Source organism: Mya arenaria, chromosome 13, assembly GCF_026914265.1.
Source record: "Mya arenaria isolate MELC-2E11 chromosome 13, ASM2691426v1".
Lineage (NCBI taxonomy): Eukaryota > Metazoa > Mollusca > Bivalvia > Myida > Myidae > Mya > Mya arenaria.
In genome coordinates this window covers 50,910,979-50,928,951 of record NC_069134.1, presented here as the reverse complement: position 1 = coordinate 50,928,951, position 17,973 = coordinate 50,910,979, and the positions used below count along the sequence as shown (strand labels likewise).

General features: G+C 40.6%; 2 protein-coding genes across 2 annotated transcripts; both read right to left on the bottom strand.

Moving 5' to 3' along the window:
* Positions 1-11,020: 11,020 nt before the first annotated feature.
* Positions 11,021-13,346, bottom strand: LOC128215529 (leucine-rich repeat and death domain-containing protein 1-like). The gene is made up of 2 exons (XM_052922212.1): positions 12,506-13,346; positions 11,021-12,037 (listed from the first exon to the last, which is right to left on the bottom strand). Exons 1-2 carry the CDS (start codon positions 12,644-12,646, stop codon positions 11,216-11,218), a joined length of 963 nt encoding a protein of 320 aa, XP_052778172.1. The 5' UTR covers positions 12,647-13,346; the 3' UTR covers positions 11,021-11,215.
* Positions 13,347-14,373: 1,027 nt separating this feature from the next.
* On the bottom strand, positions 14,374-16,564 carry LOC128214743 (uncharacterized). Its single transcript, XM_052921371.1, has 2 exons — positions 16,413-16,564; positions 14,374-15,894 (listed from the first exon to the last, which is right to left on the bottom strand). Exon 2 carries the CDS (start codon positions 15,801-15,803, stop codon positions 14,817-14,819), a length of 987 nt encoding a protein of 328 aa, XP_052777331.1. The 5' UTR covers positions 15,804-15,894; positions 16,413-16,564; the 3' UTR covers positions 14,374-14,816.
* Between the last annotated feature and the right edge of the window lie 1,409 nt (positions 16,565-17,973).

Genomic DNA, 17,973 nt, shown 5'->3' with positions numbered 1-17,973 from the left:
TGCATTTCAATCACAAGCTCCCCATTGTTAATGGAACGACATTCGACGTCATTTAGGATATTGAAATTATGTATAATGTCTGTAAAAATCATTTGTCTGCACATCAGCAAACATGTCGCGTTTGCATTTCTAAAAGCGGCGTGTAAATACCATTGTCGGCACCGGGATACGCGGCACTTCGTTAACACCATACATGTACACCGGGCGTTATGTAACATCCGGCGATGGAAAAATACAAAGCTATGCGGAGTTTCCACAATTCCGGGCGTCTGCAATGCACCTAATAGTTGAAATATAAATATAGTATGAATTAATTGTAGTCTTTTTACGTGTGTTTTGTATTTCTAAGTTCAAATAATTGCGAGTGAAGTGTATTATTGCATGCATACTTAATATCCTCAACAGTAAAGTCCTAAGGTTTAACTGCTGTATTGAAATCACTCCGCGATCTACATGCAGCGTAGTAAAATGTAAATATTCCTGACATTGTAAACCGTCCAAATACATCGAAGATTGTTTTCGATGGAAATTGGCCGAGGTGCTCCAAATAGGAGTATCTTTCAGGCCAGTTATGGTCATCAAGGTCATCGCTTTTTACAAGTACTTTTGAACAGCAAATGCATTGAACGTGAAACAAAGGAGAAACAAAAGAATCCCATAAAAATATAAATAACTAATGTAGTAAAGGACTTCTTTTATACCTACAGCAATACACCAAATTGGCTGACGATTGCTAATTTGTTTTATTACGGAGTACATGTTTCGCTCAAATGCATCTTTACTGTTCTGCGCTCATGTTTTAAACATAAACGTAATACGATCAGTATCAAGACTAAGTCTAGACTGAGGCTCTGAGATTTGTAATTAAAAAATAGCACCTTTCCACAAAACGTGCACGACTGATGTTAGAACATAGGTGGTAATACATACATCAATGTTCACCATCACCGCCCTTGATGAAGGTGCTAAACAAGAGAAACTAGACACTCAGTATTGAGTCTTCAGTCTTAAAGGTGCACTCTCACAGATTTACTGTTTTTACAACTTTTTTATTTTTTGTCTCGGAAACAGAAAATTTTGCGAAAATATCTGCAAACCAATGACCAAAAGATTGCTGACAAAAGATCAGATCGCAGCTTTTCATATTTCCATTCGAAAATTAATGTTTTATGGCTTAAACCGTTACTAACAGTTTAATAAAAATATAAAAAAACATCAATTTTTTAACTTTAATATAAAAATCTGCGATCTAATTTTTGTCATCAGTCTTATATAACCGATTTCCATGCATATTCGCAAAAAATGAGCTCGTTCCAAGACAAAAATAAAAAAGTTGTCGAAACCGTCAATCTGTGAGAGTGCAGCTTTAACTCAGGATTCAGACCCTTCGAGATTGTGGGACTTGGTGTGTGAATTCTTTTGCAGCAGTGTTCCTGTCTTACTGTATGTTTGTCTTGAAACTTTAACAAATGAAAGTTTGAGCATTTCTTTGTCACAAATAAATTTTGTTAAGTCAATTAAGAGTTTAAAACTGCATACATTTTAACTCGAGTATTAGGAAAGCTGCGATCACCTAGTTTGATTCATCCTCGAGTCCGTTTCGTTTGTAGAATCCAGGAATAATTTCATCAGAATTACTTGGCTAGAAAAACCCTCACTCTCGTCACTACACCACCCTCACTCTCGTCACTACACCACCCTCACTCTCGTTACTACACCACCCTCACTCTCGTCACTACACCACCCTCACTCTCCTCACTACACCACCCTAACTCTCGTTACTACACCACCCTCACTCTCGTCACTCGTCACTACACCACCCTAACTCTCGTTACTACACCCCTCACTCTCGTCACTCGTCACTACACCACCCTCACTCTCGTCACTACACCACCCTAACTCTCGTTACTACACCACCCTCACTCTCGTCACTACACCACCGTCACTCTCGTCACTCGTCACTACACCACCCTCACTCTCGTTACTACACCACCCTAACTCTCGTTACTACACCACCCTCACTCCCGTCACTACACCACCCTCACTCTCGTCACTACACCACCCTAACTCTCGTTACTACACCACCCTCACTCTCGTCACTACACCACCCTCACTCTCGTCACTACACCACCCTCACTCTCGTCACTACACCACCCTCACTCTCCTCACTACATCACCCTCACTCTCGTCACTCGTCACTACACCACCCTCACTCTCGTCACTACACCACCCTCACTCTCGTCACTCGTCACTACACCACCCTAACTCTCGTCACTACATCACCCTCACTCTCCTCACTCGTCACTACACCACCCTCACTCTCGTCACTACACCACCCTAACTCTCGTTACTACACCACCCTCACTCCCGTCACTACACCACCCTTACTCTCCTCACTACACCACCCTCACTCTCGTTACTACACCACCCTCACTCTCCTCACTACACCACCCTCACTCTCGTCACTACACCACCCTCACTCTCGTTACTACACAACCCTTACTCTCGTCACTACACCACCCTCACTCTCCTCACTACACCACCCTCACTCTCGTCACTACACCACCCTAACTCTCGTTACTACACAACCCTCACTCCCGTCACTACACCACCCTAACTCTTCTCACTACACCACCCTCACTCTCGTCACTACACCACCCTCACTCTCCTCACTACACCACCCTCACTCTCGTCACTACACCACCCTCAATCTCGTTACTACACAACCCTTACTCTCGTCACTACGCCACCCTTACTCTCGTCACTACACCACCCTCACTCTCGTCACTACACCACCCTCACTCTCGTTACTACACCACCCTCACTCTCGTCACTACAACACCCTCACTCTCGTCACTACACCACCCTCACTCTCGTCACTACACCACCCTCACTCTCGTCACTCGTCACTACACCACCCTCACTCTCGTCACTACACCACCTTCACTCTCGTCACTACACCACCCTCACTCTCGTCACTAAACCACCCTCACTCTCGTAACTACACCACCCTAACTCTCGTTACTACACCACCCTCACTCTCGTCACTCGTCACTACACCACCCTCACTCTCGTCACTACACCACCGTCACTCTCTACACCACACTCACTCTCGTCACTACACCACCCTCACTCTCGTCACTATACCACCGTCACTCTCTACACCACCCTCACTCTCGTCACTACACCACCGTCACTCTCTACACCACCCTCACTCTCGTCACTACACCACCGTCACTCTCTACACCACCCTCACTCTCGTCACTACACCACCGACACTCTCTACACCACACTCACTCTCGTTACTACACCACCCTCACTCTCGTCACTACACCACCCTCACTCTCGTCACTACACCACCCTCACTCTCGTCACTACATCACCCTCACTCTCGTCACTACACCACCCTCACTCTCGTCACTACACCACCCTCACTCTCGTCACTATACCACCCTCACTCTCGTCACTACACCACCCTCACTCTCGCCACTACACCACCCTCACTCTCGTCACTACACCACCCTAACTCTCGTCACTATACCACCCTCACTCTCGTCACTACACCACCCTCACTCTCGTCACTACACCACCCTCACTATCGTCACTACACCACCCTCACTCTCGTCACTACACCACCCTCACTCTCGTCACTACACCAACCTCACTCTCGTCACTCGTCACTACACCACCCTCACTCTCGTCAATACACCACCCTCACTCTCGTTACAACACCACCTTCACTCTCGTCACTACACCACCTTCACTCTCGTCACTACACCACCCTCACTCTCGTCACTACACCATCCTCACTCTCGTCACTACACCACCCTCATTCCCGTCACTACACCATCCTCACTCTCGTCACTACACCACCCTCACTCTCGTCACTACACCACCCTCACTCTCGTCACTACACCACCCTCACTCTCTACACCACCCTCACTCTCGTCACTACACCACCCTCACTCTCGTCACTACACCACCGTCACTCTCTACACCACCCTCACTCCCGCTATTACACCACCCTCACTCTCGTCACTACACCACCGTCACTCTCTACACCACCCTCACTCTCGTCACTACACCACCGTCACTCTCTACACCACCCTCACTCTCGTCACTACACCACCGTCACTCTCTACACCACCCTCACTCTCGTCACTACACCACCCTCACTCCCCTTCACTACACCACCGTCACTCTCTACACCACCCTCACTCTCGTCACAACACCACCCTCACTCTCGTCACTACACCACCGTCACTCTCTACACCACCCTCACTCCCGCTATTACACCACCCTCAATCTCGTCACTACACCACCGTCACTCTCTACACCACCCTCACTCTCGTCACTACACCACCGTCACTCTCTACACCACCCTCACTCTCGTCACTACACCACCGTCACTCTCTACACCACCCTCACTCTCGTCACTACACCAACGTCACTCTCTACACCACCCTCACTCTCGTCACTACATCTCCCTCACTCTCGTCACTACACCACCCTCACTCTCGTTACTACATCACCCTCACTCTCGTCACTACACCACCTTTACTCTCGTCACTACACCACCCTCACTATCGTCATTACATCACCCTCACTCTCGTCACTACACCACCCTCACTCTCGTCACTACACCACCCTCACCCTCGTCACTACACCACCCTCACTCTCGTCACTACACCACCCTCACTCTCGTCACTACACCACCGTCACTCTCTACACCACCCTCACTCTCGTCACTACACCACCGTCACTCTCTACACCACCCTCACTCTCGTCACTACACCACCGTCACTCTCTACACCACCCTCACTCTCGTCACTACACCACCGTCACTCTCTACACCACCCTCACTCCCGTTATTACACCACCCTCACTCTCGTCACTACACCACCCTAACTCTCTACACCACACTCACTCTCGTCACTACACCACCCTCACTCTCGTCACTACACCACCCTCACTCTCGTCACTACACCACCCTCACTCTCGTCACTACACCACCCTCACTCTCGTCACTACACCACCGTCACTCTCTACACCACACTCACTCTCGTCACTACACCACCCTCACTCTCGTCACTATAACACCGTCACTCTCTACACCACACTCACTCTCGTCACTACACCACCGTCACTCTCTACACCACCCTCACTCTCGTCACTACACCACCGTCACTCTCTACACCACCGTCACTCTCGTCACTACACCACCGTCACTCTCTACACCACACTCACTCTCGTCACTACACCACCTCACTCTCGTCACTACACCACCCTCACTCTCGTCACTACACCACCCTCACTCTCGTCACTACATCACCCTCACTCTCGTCACTACACCACCCTCACTCTCGTCACTACACCACCCTCACTCTCGTCACTATACCACCCTCACTCTCGTCACTATACCACCCTCACTATCGTCACTACACCACCCCCACTCTCGTCACTACACCACCCTCACTCTCGTCACTACACCACCCTTACTCTCGTCACCTCACCACCCTCACTTCCGTCACTACACCACCCTCATTCCCGTCACTACACCATCCTCACTCTCGTCACTACACCACCCTCACTCCCGTCACTACACCACCTTCACTCTCGTCACTACACCACCCTCACTCCCGTCACTACACCACCTTCACTCCCGTCACTACACCACCCTCACTCTCGTCACTACACCACCTTCACTCCCGTCACTACACCACCCTCATTCCCGTCACTACACCATCCTCACTCTCGTCACTACACCACCCTCACTCCCGTCACTACACCACCTTCACTCCCGTCACTACACCACCCTCATTCCCGTCACTACACCATCCTCACTCTCGTCACTACACCACCCTCACTCTCGTCACTTATTCTCGTTTCGGCTTCTGTACCATTCCAATGCAAATGATTATTGTATTTTGTGTTTGGCCTGGTTTCTGTGCTCAATAGTGTTTGCTGAAGACCAGGAAATGCTGTTAAGTCAGCAAAATCTATAAATGTAAATTAATTGAGGGATTTTCTGCAATCAATTCCGAATTTAATTATTTGCTACGCTGAGTTTGTTCGTAATTGGAGTTTGTGTTTCGGATTTCTATCGTTCGATAAACATGATCTTGTTTGCATTAATTGTTATTTGTGCTGTTATCGATTATAATCATTACTTCTTCTGAAATAATTATGTTCTTATTGAACAGAACAGAACAGAACATTTACTTCACTTTATCATTGTAAGCTCATTGTTATTATAACAATAAGAATATGTTAGTTAAACAATGTGATGATCTTGCATACCAATAACTTGCTCTTTAAGATGCTTACAAGGAGAGAAGGTTATGTCTTAAAGGGGCTATAATACACCGTATGATGGAATTGCGAAAAAAAAAAGAAAATTGTCGAAAACTGACATTAACTTGGTATCGATGTGTTGAAACTAACAAACTTAAGAACCACATAGTGTACAATTAATTTATTTTTTCGCAGTTTTTTCGCATTTTTCCATTAAAAAAGATTACTAGGTATGTATACCTAGTGGAATTCATTCTTATGCGTGATTTGACTAGTCGACGTTATCACGTGATATTACAAAGTTAGGTATATAGCTTAAAGATGCACTCTTACTCGCAAATAAGATTTACCACATTTAAAACATTTGTTTTGATTTACCAAAACAGATGAATTATGTCGAAAACAATGATACTCATGAAGGAGACCGAGTTTAGTTTGAAAGAAAGGTACAGAAACACGGTATTTCTACCTTATAAAACGATAGAAGATCACAGTATATTCTTTTAGCATTCACCAATCATTTAATATTTGCGTTTTCAGCTTTTAAATACACGGTTACAATCTTGTTATCAGTAATTAATATTTTCCATAAATGCATAATTTAGTAAGTAGTTAAAGATTACTCAGTCAAAATTGATGTTTGTTATACATGTGTGTGCATTGATTTTGAATAAGAGTGTCTCTTTCAATATTCCAAAGATCTAGGGTAAGGCTTCGTAGCACAGTGGACACAACACTGGTCTGCAATTTTGGCGACACCGGTTCAAACCCGGTCTCCAGTCGATTTTTGTTTACATTTTGGTGTGTTTTTTTACAATTATGATTTCAAAAAGTAAAACATTTTATTAAATAATTTATCTCAGATTCGTTACAGAAAAAAACAAACCACTTTTTTTGGTGCCAATCTGGTGTATAGTCCCTTTAAGCCTGTAAAGCCTATAGTATGCTCTTCACCTCCTTAAATTTGCCGATTAAGTTCATATGTGAAGATCCATTCTTGTACCTTTTTGAAGATGAAGAAGTTAGGGTCATAAGTATTGTTTTATCTTATTTCTACTTACTTATCAGAGGAATGTAGTTCTGTTTGATTGTGTACTACACGCACGGGCTTAAACAGGCTTTAAATTATTCAATGTTCAAATGCAAATGGATTGATTTAAAAGTTCATTCAATGGCACAAACCTTGCTCTAATAAATTAAAATCCGAAAGCATTCACAAACATTTGATCCATTGTTGTTCTCGAAATTCAGAAATAGTTTAAAGGCATATATAAAAACAAGAAACTCGTTGTTAGGATAAAATTACATAACCATTAACTTTGAAAAGTATATAATAAACTGCTTGTCTTTTCGTTTCATTTATTAATACATATTGTTTGAAAGAAAAGGAACTTTGGCCATCTTTAACATCACCCTTTAGAAATTGTTAAAAGTTGTTAGTATACACTTACACAAATAAGTGGCCTAAACATTTATCTTGTTAAAGTACAAACTTAAAATTTGAAGCGTTTAGTGGTCTACATTGTATTGTGTAAACTACCAAAAAATAGGCCAGCCACTGCGATATTTATCGCTTCACTTTATTAAATCATTAACTTTGTCACTGGACAAAATAGAATGTTGACCACTTATGTGTACTAGTGCTCAACATTTCATTTTTTCCAACGAGAAGGCGTTATTTCTCAAGTTTTCCAATACATTTATTTCAGTAAATTAGCAGTGAGTCGTAATTGAATTAAATCAGTTGAAGCGGTGACTGCGTCATTTTAGAAGTACATTATAACAGTCTTAAACCATTTCTTAACGCTTTTGTCGATATATACCAAATATAAGATGATGTGTTCGGACTTTGGTTCAGTGTTCGTTATCACTAAAATGATGAAGTTTAGTTACTGAAGAGTTTTCATTAAGGGCTATTTACATTACATTTCAAAAAGATAAAGACAGTGCTAAAACTATTGCATGGGGCAGATCCAGGATTTATAGAGGACATCACTTAGAGGCGTAAGCTTTTTACTTGCGCCCCTCTCTGAGAAACGAAACTCATTTGGTTTAAAGTGTTGGCAGGTAGGGTTGGGGTATTGCTAAAAAAGAATTGTAACACTCTCTAGGCCAAAATGATGCATTTTCGGCGTATTTTATTACTTTTTTTCCTATACTGAAATAAGAAGTAAACTTAAAAGAATTAATAAGGTGGGAGCGCCGGGTGCACCCCCTGGATCCGCAAGTGTTTTGTGCCTACTCAATGGGTCGTTTTTTCATATCGAAGAGGCATTTTTAGTCGGTTGTAAGGCCACTACAGACATTTTAAAGTATGGCTTTCATCAAACTTCATTCACTATAAGTCATGATATTTAAAAACCACAGAATGTTTATTTTAAATATGTTTGGGTCAAAAAACAGAACTGGCGACACCAGGTCATCCTGATCAAAGGCGTATCATCTTGATCAATATTATTAAAATACATGTCAGCTTTTAAATAAATATTTATAAAAGTAGTTTATTTCCGTATATTCACAGTTTCATGTATAACATGATTCTCACTCAATTTTGGCATTGACAGCGAGATGATCATAATTTATTGACCAGTGACTGTTTTGTCATCGAAACTGTGACCATAAACTGTAAAATACAATTATGAGATTATCAGAATAATCTCCCGGCGCGTCATAAATAAGATTACTAAGGTTAAATATCTGTCTATGATTCCCATGATATACTTGCAATGTCTTACGTCAATCGGAACACCTCGGACATTAGTTATGGTCATCCGAAGTATGCCGGAGTTGGCCGAGTTGTTACGATTGGTTTTACATGGCTCATCTAAACATGAAATAAGAAAAAGATGTATGAAAGTTTTTCGCTTCTTATACATATTAAAATTGAGTTTTATCTATTTGAAATATCGTCAAATCAAGTTTATATGTTTTTGTTCAAATGTGATTTGCTTCATTCTTTAAATTAACTAATAAAGTACCAATCGCTTTACCTTTATGCCTTTGTATTAAGTATTTATGACAACTTATGTTTTTTTTTATTTAAGACGAATGATAATCTTATACGCATGCGGTCACCATTTTGAACTCAAAAGTGAAAGCGTTCCAGATATTCGACCATTTCATTAATTGTGTTGAAAAGTTTTCTCTGATTGTAAAAGTAATAGTAATTAAATCCGCCACCGGAGCAATAGAAATTTAAATATATTTTCTTGTATCCTGTTGTCAATGACAGCGTTCAATAACTAGCGTTCGTGTAAGTTAGTCATTGCATGGTTAAGCTCCGCCTCCTTTTCCATTTCAGTGGAAGGGTTAATGTATAGTCGAAAACAAAGCAAACACTCTCCAACATGGTTCAGCACAACTTACGAAACTTCATGGTGTGTTATCTTTGAAAATCTTTTGTCCAAAAAGCATGGTTATGTTGATATAACCAAAATATAAAGGAAGACGAATTCTGGCTGTGTTTCGGCAATAAGACTTGTCCACGAAGTACTTTTTGTGTGTCGGCACATTTACCATAAGCCATTAAATATACTTATAATCATCAGAGGCTAAAAATACTCCTTTTGGGTACGCGGCATTCACGGGCTTTATACGGTGTATCAAGGGTCCACGGGCATATTAATAATTACGCAGAATCAAAAGCAGCTGTATTAAAACTATTTGTTACGCGGGATTCGGGTTGATGTAGTCAAAATGAGAGGGGTTTCTTCATCCTATAAGGACAGATAACATCAACTCGAAAGTAAATTCACAGTTTTACATGGATTTTTTAACCCATGGCAATAAATCAAAGCAGTGTTTAACCGTATGACAAATGTTTATTTCAATATTCAAATATGTACAAAATTATGTAGGTTTTGAACCTGAATATTTTTTTAAACTCAAAAACTAAAATCATCGGTGAAAAAGCTGGTCTATTTCGTCTACCATTAGTTTACATTTACTCCAACGCATGATCTGTGGTGGTTCCGTGGTTTAGTGGTAACACACTTGATGGTTAAACCTGGGGTCGCAGGTTCGATTCCCAGCCGCACCTTGCACAGCCGCAAACAAAAATACTAAACGTATATCGGGAGGGACGTTAAATGGGGGGTCCAAAGTGATAGTGTTACAAACTGCTGAACGTTAAAGAACCAGTATAGCTCTTACCACCCTTACATTCTGTCTGCGCATACTCCCAAAGTCCACTAGGACTAACAATATTATCGGAGCACTCGCCGAATAGGCCTCGCCCGAGAGTGAATTTAAATAAACGCATGACCACCTTTGTGACCAAGTGGTTACGTTTAACCGATTTTTCAATTCTTTTTTTTTTAAATCTTGCTGAATGAACGATCACACGTAAAATTTCACCAGATATTTAATCGTGCTTAAGGGTCGTGATATTCTAGAAATTAGCCTAGTAAAAACTTTAGAAACTAAAGTAGTTCTTAGATGTGCATAAGTGAAGAACAGGGCCACCAAAGCAGAATAAAGAATCTTTATATTGCTCGAATAATATAGGCATTGCAAGGGCATCAGCTTTTTGTCCTCTCTTATTTAAGTTAAATTTGATATAAGCCCCCCCCCCCCCCCCCCCCCCCCCCCCCTGTGCCACTAGCCCTAACCATAATTTGTCCAGTTGTATCATATTCCTAACCATGGGTTGGCACATTATTTTTACTAACACAAGTATGTGTATACTGATTTTAAGTAAGAGTGTCACTTTAGGTACGTATTTTATTATTATTTAAACTACAACAACTATAACTATAAGGCATTGATGTTGGCTTTTTAAACCATGCCTAAGGTATCAGAATTGGTTTACGTTTTATAGTGTTATATGAGATATATGCGATGTTCCGGACTGTCCGAACTGTTTTCTATGCTTATAATACAAGCTTTTAAGTCAAATAACAGTTATATTCGTCAAGATAGTTCAGTCTTCGGCTTTTATTTCGTCCTCAATGCCATCAGGGGAGGTAACCTTAATTTTAAAATTCTTCATCACATCCTCGATTGGAGTATCCGCGGTGATCTCCCCTAGTTCTGATTCCGTCTCGTTCGCATGGTATTCGTCTTTCTCGAAATCCGGCGTATTTATCTCCCTTACAGCGTTCAAGTCGTCGAAATATTCCTTAATTTTAGCCGGTCCTAATCGGCAGATCTCTATCGGCGGATGTACCAAAGGGTTGTACTCCAAAACGCTTGAGGAGTACCTGAGACCCCACTCTATGCGTCTGAGTTTGTGAAAATGTTGGGGCAAAGATTTCAGGCGGTTGTGTCCGAGCCAAAGGCATTCAAGGTACGCCAGGTCACACAATGATTCTGGAAGTTGTATAATTTTGTTATAGCACAGAAGAAGAGTTCTAAGGTTGTCAAGTTTCGAAATAGATTCTGGTATGGAAACCAGATGATTGTCACTGAGGTCCAAAAATTCCAGCGACTCAATTTCGCAAACCTCCAACGGAAATGCCTCAAACCTGTTGTTCGCCATATGGATGCTCCGCAGCTTCTTCAGCCGCGCTATGCCGTGCGGCAGGGTGTCAAGGAAGTTGTTGCTAAGCGACAGACGCTCCAAACTATGCAGTAAGCTTATCTCCTTTGGAAGAGAGCGCAACTCATTGGTGTCCAGCTGCAGCACCTTTAGATTTATCAGCTTCCCGATGGATGGGGGAACCAGCGGTAACCGGAAGGCGAGGCAGGATTCACGAGCAGGGCTCAAGTCAAGGACCTCCAGATCCATCATAGTGAATAACACCTGAAAGATAGAGTGGTGTCCCTTTACCAGGTGGACGCGTTTTTATGGTTTTCTGTTAATCATCATATTTTAATCATGGTTGTTGATTTTTCAAGTGCAGTAATGTCAGGTGCGTCCAGGTTTCCTGATTCATTGTTAGGGGTGAAAATTGATCTTCATTCGGTGCACAGGGTTGTTTCTAAAACAAATTGCTTTACCATAAAGAAAAGAATGTTTATACTTACCGAATCGAGGACGTTTTTCACCCCAAACAATGAACCAGGAAACCTGGACGTACCTGGCATCACTGTCCATGTTTTTACTTCACTACTTCGATATTGATATACAATCATTTTAAAGGGCTTAACCAACTTTATTTCTTCAAATATATCTTCAATATGACACAATCAAATATGATCTAGCTATAACAAATTATTATATTTTTGGTTTAATTATGTAATTTCGGATAGTTTATAAAACAATACCTACCTGAGGAACGGACTGCAGGTCCTTCCCCCGGAGTTTCAGTTTCTTCTGGCCCCTGTAGAGAGGGTCCGTCGTCTCAACCAGCAGACGGAGCTCTTTCAGAATCTCCTTATCGTAAAACGACATCCGACTTGAACGAATCATTGCTGTTGAGTTGCGGGTTTTTTTCCTTTCAAGATAGGAAAAACTATGTGCGTATTAAATGTTTTAATTACGGAATAACGTTATTCACGAATCATTTTCGTGGACCTTTATAGTCTAGGTTTCCTCTGACATCTTGACAGTCTTTGAAATGTCTGTATAAAGTAGTTCGACGAACGTCATTCCAGAAACATCATAGATGCTCCGAGAAACCGTTAAATCTATGTGATGTTTGATTTCTTTTCAGTAAGTGACAATCATGCGGTTCCAATAACGTTAGTTCAGAATTATTTTAAAGAAAACCGTTTTAGTCTATGTTTTTCAGTCAGTGAAATGTGTAAAGAGTAGTTCCAGTATAGTTATTTCCGTGTCACCGTTTGCAGAGAAACCGTCAAGTCTAGATACTGTCTAAAGATTATTTTTTCAGTCAGTGAACATTTCTTATATTGGGATTACTCTAAGTATAAAGCGTTTTAAATGTACTTTCCGTATCAATAAGTTTGAAACTTTATATCCGTATCAATAAGTTTTAACCGTAATGTCCGTATCAATAAGTTTGAAACGTACTTTCCGTATTAACAAGTTTTAAACGTAATTTCGCGTTATTTCCGAATCATAGCAGACATGCAACTCAGTCCGGTGACTGGGTCGTCTTTTGCTAAAAAAATGTTATACACATCTAAAAGAATAACACATTTTTCAACTGCTCGCGTATCCAAGTTTTGTTTCAACCACTTGCATTTTCATTTTCAAAAGCAATTGTTATCTTTTTGATTGAAAATATACCAAAGTTTTCTAAATCTACTCTAGCGCCTATGGTTGTTATTTTATACGATGAAAGAAAACAAATTACCAGGATAAATTTAGCCATATCTTTAATGCTTTTGGTATATAGAAAGCTAATTAAATAGATTTGCAAACTGAACATTCAATAGGAAAGCTGATAATAAAGTGGTTTCCGTTTACTTTCCCATCAAATTTAAACATAAAGGTTTGCGACTTCGCTTTCAATATTAACATAGGTAAATACGCACCTCAAACCGATTCTATAACTAAAATATGTCCTAATGAAATAAGTTCCACTCCTAATTAATACGTTAGGGGTGTGCAATTACTGACCGCATAAAGAACTCCAGAAAATGCTTTTACATTTTGCTAACGAGTTCTTTTAAAGAAAATTGTTTTTTGTTAAACCAGAAACAAATTAGCTTCTGAGAATTGCGTTTTTCCTCATTGTCATACCAATTATGACTAGTCTTTTTGCTGCTGCTGCTGCTGTTGCTGCTGCTGCTGCTGCTGATGATGATGATGATGATGATGGTGGTGGTGGTGGTGGTGATGATGATTATGATGATGGTGGTGGTGGTGGTGGTGGTGGTGATGATGATGATGATGATGATGATGATCATGGCGGTGGTTGCAGTGGCGGCGGTGGTGATGGTGGCGATCAATACGACGACGACGATGTCAACGACGGTAACTTTCGATGGACTTTTAAAGGACCTTATGTTTTAAAATGAACATCACCATCATCATCATCGTAATTTATGTTCTGCTATAACCAAAACAAATCGGCGTAACAGAGGTTAAAACGAGGCGCTCGACTGGCCAACATATGTTTTGCTTAGTGGGGAGGCAGACAAAAATGAGATTAGTCGAGGCAGACAACTAGTCTAAGACAGGGAGGTAATCCAGCATGGCCGCGCTAGTCGATCAATGCGCAATAAACGCATGTTTATCTCCCTTTTATTAAATAAATACCCTCACTACTTACACATAAGATAATTTACATAATATTAGCAAAATACATTAATATCGGTTGGCCACCTGATTAAAGAAAACCAGGCAAACGCGGAAAAGCTTAACTAGACTAGATTGCAGTACCTACAAATGCAAGTATGGCAATGGTAGCATGTACACATGTAACGTAACTTCATAATAATGCATAGATAATAATGGATATCATACGAAGAATATCATCTTTAAAAAAATTATGTTTGAAATGGCCCGACCGATTCACCATAATTGACCCAACTTAGAACATGTTGTCATTAAAATGGTTCAAGAGTGACTTGGTGTCTACTGACCCACTAAAGAAAGTTTCGGTTGGGCCGCTTCAAACAAAACATCTTTAAATAATTGCCTAGTGTCAGTTAACAATATTATCACAGACTTAAACTAGTTTATACACTTCCAGCGAGTGTTCAGTGGTAAGCACGATGATTCTGTCTTTCTTCCGGTAGCAGATGCTGTGGGGAAACAGGGGCCGCCCCTCATCCACCTGAAGACCGTCCTTGTACTTCCCGTTGGCGCCTACCTTGTGCACGCGCTGGTTCCCGAAGAAGCTGGTCACGTGAAGATCCTTATTCTCGTCCATCGCGATGCCGTTCGGGCTTTGCATCCCGGCGTAAGCGAAAATGAGTTCATCTTCATTATTTACACAAAACACTGAGTTAAGCTTATAATCTGACACTAAAAGAAACAGATCGTCGTAAGTAACGTTCAAAAACTTCGGCTCCGTAAAGAAAGCACCTCCGGTTTCGGGGTCGTAGAGTATTGAGCGCCGAAAGGTTCCGTCGTACTCGTGCACGTGTACTTGGAATTCTGGCGGCTTGGGCCAAGCGTTAGGGGGCACGGAGACTTTCACGCTGACGGCGACGCCCCCGTCAAAACAAGTGACACCCCAGCAGAATCCCTGAGCTTTGAACGATTCCACGTCAACAAGTATTGGCTTATCATTGACATACTCCAATGCCACTCTGTGGACCTGCCGTGTGTAAGGTACCGTTGCCCACAACTGGTTTTCCCCGTCTTTAGCCGAGCAAACATCCCAAGGCGCGCTCGAGAACTCTAGGTTAGTGAGATACTGGAAACTGGCATCAAACAGTTTCAGGCAGTTGTTATGGTAGTCTGCGACAACAAGGAAACCGTTGTTTAGAAAGGCCACCCCTCGAAGAGCTGACTCGGTTTCGAGTTTAAGTTTAGCGTTATGGCTACTAAGAAAGTTGGCATAGGTTGACTTTGGTTTCGTTGGTTCTGACTCTGGTTCGGCAGGTCTGTTTTGATCCTTTTTACCTTTCTTTGGTTTAGCTTTAGGGACCCCATTTACGGCGCCTGGACCGATGTCACTAACATGTGTTGCTGACTGCCCGCATCCCATTGTTTACCCGTCCGTCTGTGAGCCCATAACTGGGACTATTTATAGTTAAAGTTTAATTCTTTAGGCCGTGCGTTCTACATGATGATCTTGCCTATAATAAAACAAGATTGAGAAGTGATAAGAAGAATCAAAAATAGCATTTAATCATACGAAATGTCGATATTGCGAATACAAATACTTATCAATGTGTGAAATCTAAACCTTTTATGTAAGATATTAGGTAAAAATATCATCTGATCTAAATGATTCAAGTACATTTAACACATTATGATAGTAAAACGCATTTTAATGAGCTGAAACCGTAACCTTTTCTTAACCCTTAATGAAGAAATGACACATTTATAGGGTCAGTGCAATTTCGTGTATTTAAAGAAAGATATAATAATATGTTGAAAACTAATTGAAAAAACAAAATATACTTAAATTAATTCTGGTTGTAATGTGGTTATATAGCATCTCCATTGTGCACCACTGGCGAATACTAATAGTGTTCTTTCAGTGCCAATATGGAATGATTGAACAAAGAATGTATATACATGTACTTTTTAGTTAGAAACTTTCGGTACATGCTATATACTAAGGTTAGTTAAATAACTAAACAAGACTTACCTTAATCTATTTCCCTTCTTTTACGTTTAAAGTTAAAAGATTGAAATATTTAAGGAATAGTTTTCATTCTTATTCAGGAATTTCGTATTGGCACACACATATTTACACTTGAGTTAATAACATGATAAACGCTTCAAATTATGTACAAAGTATAAAATCAGGTATTTCAAAACAGGGTTAAGATAGTTATGTATAGGGTATATTATATACTACAAGATCGATCTTCGATTCGATCTAGTTCAATCAAAATAAGACGCTTAAGGAATATCTAATGACAGAATACATTCAAATTTGACTTAAAGGGACTCGATCGTATTTTGGCACCATTTTCCCCAGTAATGCATCAGAGAACACTTTAATTATAACTATTTTACTCTTAGATACCGAAATTGCAGAAAAAAATACACATACATTATAAAAAAAATCAGCTTTTAGTGGGTTGCTAACCCGATGACGGTACACTCAAGGAACATTAGAAAACTGACAACAAAACCTCACGCCTACATGGACTCATACACAAACAGAATGATAACTTAACCTTAAATCATTTTTTGTTGAATCGCGTTTCTAACGCTTTTCTTAATCGCGGACTTCAAAGACAATATTTGAGCATATTTCAACATTTGACAGCCGTCAGTATCTTAGTTTTAACACTCCTAATAGTTTGCCACACTTTATTTCGTCATTCAAGAAAAGTTGCATTTTACAAAATTATGAGCAAGTCCCTTTAAAGATGCGCTCTCACTCCCAAATAAGATTTACCACAATTAATACTAATATTGTTTTAATTTTACAAAAAGGATGAATAAATGTCGAAAACAATGGTTCTTATGACGGAAACCCAGTTTAATTTAGAGAGAAATGAGCACAAAGCACGGTATTTCTACCTAATGAGACTATAGTAAAACTCGGGAAATCTTTTAGCATTCGCCAATCATTTAATATTTTTGCGCTTTCTTCTATTAAATACACGAGTACAATCTTGTTATCAGTAACTAAACTTTTCCATATATAAAATGTATTATTTAGTATGTAGTTAAAGGTTAATCAGTCAAAATTGATGTTTGTCATACATGTGTATGTATGGATTTTGAATAAGAGTGTCCCTTTAAGTGTATGAAAAAGTGCCTACGTAGTTTGCATATAAATGACTTCCAACTGTTATCGAATTACGTGTTCATGACCTTTTAAATACTCTCAAGTTTAAAGACCTTGATTTGAGATAAATGCAACTCTGATCTCGTTGGGTATAATCTCAAAGCAAGTCTCCCATGTGTTCTTTAAAAAAACAAGATTTTCCGCTGAAGATATATCATTCCTTGTTTAAAGCAAAGCCTGATACTCGATATTACATCATAAATCATTTTTGTCTGATCCGTTGAAATATAAGTTATCGTGATTCAGCTCAATAGCTTGCTTGTTTGGAGGTATTGCCCTCTGTTATAGACCATTATCATGGCTGATATTATTATAGATGCATAAATGCCATGAGAATGCCTTGAGAATTGGATCGCATTAAATAAATGCGTTTGTCCGGCTGTGCCGTACTTGAGTGATTAAT